This window comes from Gobio gobio (genome assembly GCF_949357685.1).
Source record: "Gobio gobio genome assembly, chromosome: 17".
Classification (NCBI taxonomy): Eukaryota; Metazoa; Chordata; class Actinopteri; order Cypriniformes; family Gobionidae; genus Gobio; species Gobio gobio.
Genome location: NC_137110.1, coordinates 15,156,992 through 15,166,938, shown reverse-complemented (window position 1 = coordinate 15,166,938; position 9,947 = coordinate 15,156,992). Strand labels below are relative to the sequence as shown.

Genomic DNA, 9,947 nt, shown 5'->3' with positions numbered 1-9,947 from the left:
TCTGATGTAGCCACAAAAAAGGAAACGAAACTGTTGCTATAGGAAACAGATTGGTACAACAAAACACACACATGGTTGCCATGTGTATGATTGAAACAAACACTTGGATCTTTCAAGGTCTTGAAAACGACAAAGTACTTCAGTGCAAAAGCTCTAGTTGGAGAGCAAGCAGGGGACTTAAAGCATGAAGAAGTGAGAAGAAAGAAGAGAGGGTTGAACAAACCATGCACTTTTCCCCTGCAGGGCCGTTTGTGATTTGTATTCAGAGCTCTCGGAAATCATGGGATGGATGACTCATCTGGTAACTAAAGATCTCTGGAATCTATGGACATCCCTTCCAAACAAAGACACTGCAGATTGCACTTTTGACAGAGAAAGTACTATAGCCACAGACAAGATCCAGTTAGCATTAGCATTCGGCTCCAAGTCAGAGAAACATTCAATCAGAAATTAATTCAGTCTGCTGCTTGTTACATCGCAGGTATTTTAAGCTATCAAAAAATAATTTAAGAACCGCTGAGAACACTGAACTCAAGAAAACAGATAAAAGTTTGGACAAGCACTTTTAAATGCACAAATGTTTTGCCAATCATTATTTCATATTCGGGTCTTTAGTGACCCAGATCTATATCTAACATGGATGAAAAGAAAGAAAGAAAGAAAGAAAGAAAGAAAGAAAGAAAGAAAGAAAGAAAGAAAGAAAGAAAGAAAGAAAGAAAGAAAGAAAGAAAGAAAGAAAGAAAGAAAGAAAGAAAGCGGACAGACAGATCCGTTTTCAAAAATGCTTTTTGCAAACTCCTCAGGTTTCTTTTAACTCCTGGGTGTGTTAAGCCACTGGGTGTCTTGTTCTTTGGATCACAGGCATTTTTTCAAAGCAACATCTTCATCACATCAATTAGCTATGTGTTATTGTTTTTTTGCTATTCTCGAATTTCAAATCCATACAATAAAGGTAAATGTGGCCCAATGTTGTTTTGAGGGTAAGTAAATTTTGGGGTGAACTATCCCTTTAAGGACTTTAGGTTTTTATTTTTTTATTTTTTTAAAGCTGGGTTCACAATTTTTATGGTCCTTTAATTGTTGCCTGTCAGACTGTTCGATATGATCCTAGTGAGATCTTGGGTAAAAAGCCATGGCACAATTTGAAGCCAAGACTACAGCTTTGCGTTACAATGAGAAATCGTTTCTGAATTTGGTATCGGATAGAAAAAATTGTTACCAAAACTGTTAAGTATAGGTTCACGCTCTTCCTCATTCACTGAACTCCAAACATTAAGACATTATCTTGAGTTTTTGCTTTTACCAAATTTGTGTGTGTGTGGAGTGTTTAGACTCTATCAATATTTTTTTAAACATAGCACATCACATATTTGGACAGTTATGTAATTTTGAGCAGGGCCTTAAAAGGCCAAAAGCAAATGAAACTATTTGTAGCACTGCAGTTTCCAGAAACATGGATAAAAGTAGTAGTTTTTAGATGTTTTAAAGGGATGGTTCATCCAAAAAAGAAAATGAAGAGTTAAGATGCAAAAGCCTCTAAAAGCCACTTCGGTCAAAAATGAGATGACGATACTGAGTGAATGCTCTCCGCATATAGTATACATCGATAAAATTCTTTCACTTCAAACCCACTAAATCCCAGCCTCAGCCCATTCAGAAGTACCGGTACTTAGAAACCTATACATAGAACCCTGACAAAAATGCCTGTTTTTTCTTTTTTTTTTAAGAAAAACGTCAGACGGACTTAGAGGCTTCTTACTTCTGAAACATAAAGATCTTTTCTTTTCTTTTTTTATGTGTCAGTGTGTTTATTTCAATACAATAAAGGTCAATGCGGTCCAATGCGTTTTTTTTTTTTTTTTTTTTTATCCCTTTAAGAACCTGAGTTCTTAAAAAAAAGTTTAAATCCAAACCACATGTGGCCATTCTTTTGGGAAAATGTACACATAGGTGTAGCCTGTCCCAAAGGTGCCTGATCAAAATCATAAACCATTGTTTTCTTTCTCAACCCCTGTTCTTCTCATTTGGATTTGTTATTTAAGCTTTCACTAAAGCATTGTAGGAGTGAAAGCACAAAATGAGCCTGATCTCAAGGCCGTATCTTGTTGCAGTGTGTATATGTGGCCTGGGCCAGATGAGCTCGGGGATTGGGTTCAGTTGGAGGGAGGCAGAGGGGTGAGATTGAGGCAGAAAAGGAGGGAGAAAGGATGTGGGAAGGGCGTTATAGAGAACTAAAAAAAAAAAAAAAAAAGTAAGGGAAAAAACCGACCATGTGGGCAGGGTCTTAGCTGGTCAGTGTGTGTGTGTCTGAGTCAGAGAGAGAAAAGGAGGAACAGAAAGAGTTTAGTGGGGGTATATAAGCTGCACAGTTCTCTTCCTGTGGCTCTTCCTGTTGACGTCCCTCAGTGTTCTCTCATCTTCTCGTGCAACCAGTACTTCATTCCTCCACCACCATGAGCTACTACGCACCCCAGGCCTCTCACATCTCCTTCACCCGCTCTATGCCCGCACACCGTGCTGCTAGTACGTACGGCGGGGCAGGTGGACAGGGCACCAGGATCTCGTCCGCCTCTTCCATGTCTCTCCGTTCGGCCCCTAGAAGTGGTGGCATTTCCTCTTCCACAGCCTTCAAGGTGAGCTCAGCCGGCATGGGTGGTGCAGGAGGCTCCTTCAGGGCGAGTGCTGGCTCCACAGGGGGCGGCATGGGCAATGAGAAAGGCCAGATGCAGAATTTAAATGACCGTTTGGCCTCCTACCTGGATACGGTGCGCAGGCTGGAGCAGGAGAATGGCAAACTGGAGATGCAGATCAGAGAGGCCCTGGAAAAAGGTGGACCAGAAACTCGCGACTACAGCAAGTACAACGCCATCCTAGATGACCTGAGGAGGAAGGTGAGACATTGTTGGGTTTACATGCTTTCCATGTGTCTGTCTCGCCGTGTGTTTTCCTTTTAGTGGGGGTGTTCAAGCTGCAAAAGGAAACATTTGAGAGCTTGAGAAAGAGTAGGCAGATACGTATGTTAGGAGATGTCAGATGATTTGAACTGAAATGAAAACTTAGACGTGATGTATAAGATTTGCACAAATAGAAAATGTTATATATTCATTTCAACAAAACACAAAGAATTCCTATAGTGTAGTACTGTTAGACATCTTGCAATTTATGGTATGTAAAATGCACTGTAAAACAAAACAGCATATAATATAATTCATATAATAAATATTATAAAAATAATATAATATAGTATATTTTTTTAGGTAACTTTTTTCTTGAGTTTTTGTAGTGCTCAACCCTTCAGTGTAATAAAAACGCATGATCAGATTTCCGTACATCTCAATGGAGGGTGTGGCACGCCCTGTTCTCTCTCTCTCTCTCTCTCTCTCTCTCTCTCTCTCTTCTTTCTTTTGTGCTTGTTCTGCTTTTCATAAAATTTATTCTGGTTGCTACTGAGGGAATTCTTCGAATCCTTCCAATTTGGTTTAAAAATCTATGCAACCATGACAACGGTCAAAACAAATAAAACATTCACAATTGTTTCTAAAACATTAGAAGAATGTTTGAAGGACTACAGTCCGCTGAAACTTCATACAGAGTCTCCAAGTACAGTCATAATGCAAAACAGATGTGGGATAAGCAATCGCACACACACGCATGCACCCACACAGTCACAACAGCACTGTCTCGCACACAACAAGAATGCCATGAAGGACTGCATCATTTATAGCAGATGTGGCTGAGTCATTACAGGGCATTTCGAGTTCAGAAATGTCTAATCTTTTCCTTAATTCCAGCAATACTGAAAAACAGAAAACTGAGCTCATTTAAAAAAAAAAAAAACTAAACTAAGATGAATCATTACTATATTCTTCATTTAGGAAAATAAATTTTACTACAAATATTATACATTTTAGAGCCAGTTCTAATAAGCTGAAGCGCATGATAATGTGTATCAGCTTCCGCTTTCACCAGTGCAGGATGTGGCACATTGACAAACTTTGTAAGAGTTATTGTTTAATCATTACTTCCATTTCAAATATGTTCTGCTCTACACGCATATCTATATATACTGTATATACAGACATACACAAATTCTCTCACATGCACACATCAACAGCAATAAACCCCCCCAAAAAAAACTCACATTTGAATGAAAAACAATTCTCACTTTGGTCTCATATTCATTCAGACCCTTTAATGCTAGAAAGTTAATACAAAGCATAATTCAATAATACAAAATCTGATTCCTCGTAATTACTTGATTAGATAAGAACTCCATTCCAAGAACGCTGTAATTAAAACCATCTGACAAATCGTATTGTTGGCTACAGAAAAAAAACAAGATGGATGTCAAAAACAGGTTTTGTTTGGTGAAATATGTGCTTTGTTTTGCCTGTAGGTGTTTGATGCCACTGTGGACAATGCTGGTCTTGTTCTGCAGATTGACAACGCTCGTCTGGCAGTAGATGACTTCAGAGTCAAGTCAGTTTCCATTATTACACCACAAGCTATTCTTAGAATCACAAAATAGACAAGCCAGAAATCATTGGCCTGACGTATGTGATGAAGGACTGTTGACATGCACACAGAAACCTTATAGTGCATTACTTGAAAGACTATTATGTGTGTGTGTGTTATAGGTTTGAGAATGAGATGTCCATCAGGCAGTCCGTGGAAGGAGATATTGCCGGTCTGAAGAGGGTCATTGATGAAACCAACATTGGACGCCTGAATGTGGAGGGTGAAATTGAGTCTTTGAAAGAAGAGCTCGTCTTCCTCAAGACAAACCATGAAAATGTAAACAACCATTGCTTTAGAGTCACTTAACACTCACAGAAAGAGATTCTCACATCTCTGAATAAGCTTAAAGACCCCATGATATCATTTAACAAGCGTGGTTTTCTTTCCTGTGTTGATGTATTTCCTATTAAAGAAGACATATGGGGTGGTACAAATCAAAGGGGTCACCACTAGGCTTTTGCTTCATCACAACCACGAACCGATTTGCAACTTGCAAGTCAATTGCAGGGGGAATTAGAGGGAGGAGCTAATTCTAGAGAGCATTTGATTGTAGAAAAATCTGTGGAATGCAAGATGAGTCATCAGATGAAAATGCTCAGAAAGGAATTTTGTAAGCATTTAGGGGACATGGTGTGCTAGCATATAGATGGATTTATAACATAGACATAAGGTGTTTCTCAATGTCAAGGATACTTCCTCTGCAGGACTGGTCCTTCCAAGTCACGTCCTTCAGAGGCTAGGCGAGGCTCCTCTTTAGCATTCGTAGAACACGTAAATGGAACAGGCTAGCAAGTGCACGTCTTTGCGTCATTAAGTCAGTGAAAAGGTCCGTTAGCCATCAATAACGTAATTTGTATAATATCAATACGGTAGTAATTTGTACTGGCATTTTAAACGTTAAACTTTACTTATATTTACTACGGTTATAACATATGTTTGGTAACGTAAATACTTACACTTGAAAGCATATTGCCCCGTTAACGCTCCGACTCCGGCAACGTCCGATATTTTGTCTTTTTTGAACAAGATAGCAAAGCTGCGCGCATAGGATTGTGGGTGATTTGAGAGCGCAAAGAGCGCGAAGGCTACACGTATGCATCCTTTTCTGTATATGGCATATTTTTCGAACGAAGGACTCAGACCTTGGTTGGAATTCCAAGGATCCTCGACATTGGAACAGTCCTTCGACGGATGTCGATGACGTAGCATCCTCGGAATTCTGGCTTCCGAGGATCCTTCCTTGACATTGAGAAACGCCTATAGACTAAACTACACAAGACTTCATGGGGCCTTTAAAGGATTAGTTCACTTTAAAAAGAAAATTACCCCAAGTTTACTCGCCCTCAAGCCATCCTAGGTGTATATGACTTTCTATCATTTCTATTTTATAATGGGAGTGAATGGGGCACATGAGTTTGAAGCTCAAAAAAGTGCATTAATCAATCTTAAACATACTCCACACGGCTCCGGTGTTTAATAAAGGCCTTCTAAAGCAAAGCGATGCGGTTGTGTAAGAAAAAAACAAACATATTTAACACGTTATAAAGTAAAATATATACCACCTTCCGTATTCAACTTACGGAAAAAGCATAACTGACGTGACGTATGATGACGGACGTCATTAGTGTTTCGAACTGCGAGAGGCGTTTCTCTTTCTTCGTAAGTTGGATACGGAAGGCGGTCTGGCGGAAACTAGATGTTTTACTTCATAACGTGTTAAATATGGATCTTTTTCTTACACAACCGCATCACTTCGCTTCAGAAGGCCTTTATCAACACACCCAGAGCCACGTGGAGTACGTTTATAATGGATGGATGCACTTTTTTGAGCTTCAAACTCGTGGGCCCCGTTCACTGCCATTATAATGCTTGGAAGTGTCACAATATTTATTAATATAACTCTGACTGTGTTCATCAGAAAGAAGAAAGTCATATACACCTAGGATGGCTTTAGGGTGATTTTCATTTTAAAGTGAACTAATCCTTTAAATTGATCACAGTGTGTTTTTATTTCAACAACATATTAACATCATCGAAATGCTGGAAAAACCACCACTATTGCTGAAAGTCATTTCCTACTCCCCATGTCTAAGTTTTCTTTCGTGTTCAACTTTTATAGGAAGTTGGGGAGATGCGAAACCAGATTTCCCAGTCAGGTGTTCAGGTGGATGTTGATGCACCCAAGGGGCAGGATATGGCTCAAGTGATGGACGATATGAGGGCTAACTATGAAAAACAAGCTCTCAAAAATGCTGAGGAACTCAAAATGTGGCACGAAACCCAGGTACAGAACCACTGACCACTACATGACAACGATTTTGCTATGATCTAACAAACTAACCACCAAACTCTTTCTTCTTAGTTATCAGAAGTTCAGGGGCAGGTAGCTCAGAACACAGAGGCATTACAAGGAGCTCAGATGGAGATTAACGACCTACGACGACAGATTCAAACACTAGAAATAGAGCTCGCATCACAACAAAGCCTGGTAACGTGCACATACACACCACTTTATGAATGTTTTAGATTTCAAATATCATATTTCAGATCTATAAAAGCCTAACTTTTAATAAAACAAGAAGTTCATGTTGATCATTTATGAAACTTTCTAGAAAGCGTCACTTGAGGATACCCTGCGGAACACAGAGCTACGTTCAAATGCAGAGATGGAGAAGTACAATAACATCATAATGCAGTTTGAAGCTGAGCTTGGACAGCTGAGGTCAAATATCACAGAGCAAGGTCAAGAATATGAAGTCCTGCTTAACATGAAGATGAAACTGGAAGCAGAGATCAGCACTTACAAGAAACTTCTAGATGGGGGAGACTTCAAGTAAAGAGATCAAGTAAAACTTTTGTTGTTATATTTTACAGTGTATCATACACACTTACAGATTGACTGATTTCTCTTTGTTGTTTAGTCTCCTGGATGCACTAGACGGCCAAGAGTGACATTGCAGGCGGAAATCTGGAAGAGCAGACCACAGAATGTGGGCTAAACGACTCCTCAAACAAAGTTACAGTTTTAGATAGCATTCACATTGAAACCTGTGGCAAATCTTTATCATTTGAAAGTTCCTTTCCACATATGTCTAGACTTTTATTCAACAGGACACAACAAAGTTGTCATTTCCAGGTTAATTATTACTTTCTGTCAACAAAGCCTGTTCCACCCTACAGTCTGAGTTAGCTCAATTAGACATATGAGTTACAGAACAACAGAGGCAGCTTTTTAAACATTGGTTGAGTATTATGAGTCTTTATAATACACAATCCCATGTCATTGCACAAAGGAGTAAAACTAACCAGTAAAATGAAATGTGAAGAGAAATGTGAACTTCTCCATCACGTCAAAGAAGTAATGAAATAAAAACATGCTTTCTAAAATTTCTTCAAAATTTGGAGTCAAGCAAACATGGACATCTAAAATGTTTTATACACAGAACAATGTTTTCCTCTTTGAAGCTGTACTTTTGTCCACTAGATATTATGATTCTTAATGAGCATACATGGGTCAAGATGGTGTATTTCACAAAAACAAAATATTAAACTCAAAGTTTAATTTGAGCAAAGTAAGTCTAGCAGCTCATTATTCAGTCTCCAGTTGTCCGGTGGGTCAAAATGAATGTGCACACATATTCCAAATTAAACAAATTCTAAAATGTGACTGGTTCTTTTAAGGCAGGACATCCATTACTACCATAATGAGCATTACAATTCCTCTTACAATAATTTAAGTGATTGGTGTAATATTTAAGGTTAGGTTTTGATGTTTAAAGTCAGCTGTTGGACTAACATCAAGATACAAAAATAAGGCATTTGATAGACAACATTTAAAATATAGGTACAGATGTTTTAGTTGCCAACGCTGTTAACTTCCATGCACTAACAAGATAATCTTATTATAGCATTTAATGTTAGCGATTTGAAGAGCTGTGAAGGGCCATCTGGTTCCACTCCAAGAAAAACCTCTTACTACAAATCCATATGAATTCTAGTCTATTTCTTTTTATCAAAATTAAACAGGCTATTAGTATATGGTATTGTGGCAATGAAGCATATATCAATCTGGTAAAGTCACTGGGATTTGTTTACTTGACTTTTGCACAATGAGCTAATGTCATGATAGCTAATTACTGTAGCTTGCTAGACATCCATAATTGCTTGGGAACTGTAAGCCTCTAACTAAACAGATTAGCTGAAAATCTTAGGTGGATTGATTTTGTGTTCTCCAAAAAGATTGAGATACTGTGAATAGCTCCAAAAGTACAATTTCTAATTAATCAACAAGAAATATAATGCAGCTGCTTATCTGATAACAGTTCTCAAAGTATGTTGCACAGTAGCAGTAAAATTACACTTTGGCTTCACAAAGGAAGGTAGTTAACTATTTTAAATAAAAATAAAAACTGGGGCAAAAAGTTAACTAAACACACACACACACACACACACACACACACACACACACACACACGTGTTATGCAGTAGATCCTATACTATGTTAATCAGCAACAACTGAGAGCGTTTAAACTTATAACTGACAGTCAATGTAAACTTACAGAAGATGTAAGAAAGTGCCAAAACAAGTGTCATGCCAAAACTGAAATTAAATTGATGTCTGGAGAATAACTTAAAATATATGAATCAATGTATTTTGATGGCTAAGATGTCATACAGTATTAATCATAGAAGTCTCCAGTACCTGAAGAAAAGTTGTTAGCATTCCCAGTTAGTTCAATGGCACCTGCATGAACTAGTGCACTGTAAGCCCACAACCTGGAGGCTGCCATCTTTGCTACAGAAACATATGTCATGTGACTGATCACCTGTCATAGGAAAATTGGGGAAACTGTGAGTGTATTGAAACAAGCTTCTTCTTTTTTCTTCTCCGTATATATTTTTAAATGATTCAAAATATATATGGATTTAACAATGAAGTTAAAAAAAATCAAGCTGTGAAATGAAAGTAATGGCATAAATGGAATATTTCTCTGCTTTGGGCAATGATAGTGTTCCACAAAAACATCCAAAACATCTATAATACAAACATTTCTAACAAGAGTTTGCAAACGTATTTCTAGAGATGAAACTTTCATATTAAATAAGAGTAATATCCCTTTCATTTTTCTATTCTTTCTCTGGAGTCAGAGTGACAGGTGGTTATAAAGTCTCCCCTCAAGAGACGGACATAACGGCTGTTCAAACACAACACAAGCATAAGGTTTTTGTTTTGACTGTTCAATAAGAATTTTATTTAAAATATTTCACAAGGCAGGGAAATGTTTCCGCATAAAAATAAATACATTTTGAAATTAACTATTGTGTTGACTTCAATAAAAAGAATTCAAATGGATTCATTATTGATTATAAGAAAGCTTTTTGGAAGAAGGGAAAGGGAGAGTGTGTAAAACACAACAGAGCTTCTCTAA

At 37.9% G+C, this 9,947-nt stretch overlaps 2 protein-coding genes across 3 annotated transcripts in view; one reads left to right on the top strand and one right to left on the bottom strand.

Moving 5' to 3' along the window:
- chchd4b (coiled-coil-helix-coiled-coil-helix domain containing 4b) overlaps positions 1–9,947 on the bottom strand; it is a 616,826-nt gene that overhangs the window by 107,330 nt on the left and 499,549 nt on the right. The gene's annotated exons all lie outside the window — the stretch shown is intronic.
- krt18b (keratin 18b) lies at positions 2,160–9,870 on the top strand. Of its 2 annotated transcripts, none has more exons than XM_079840284.1 (7): positions 2,160–2,891; positions 4,397–4,479; positions 4,638–4,794; positions 6,638–6,802; positions 6,881–7,006; positions 7,131–7,351; positions 7,440–9,870. In XM_079840284.1, exons 1-7 carry the CDS (start codon positions 2,454–2,456, stop codon positions 7,468–7,470), a joined length of 1,221 nt encoding a protein of 406 aa, XP_079696410.1. In that variant the 5' UTR covers positions 2,160–2,453; the 3' UTR covers positions 7,471–9,870. The 2 variants fall into 2 exon arrangements, with proteins under 2 accessions (XP_079696410.1, XP_079696411.1); XM_079840285.1 differs by having other exon boundaries at positions 2,178–2,891; positions 7,131–7,364.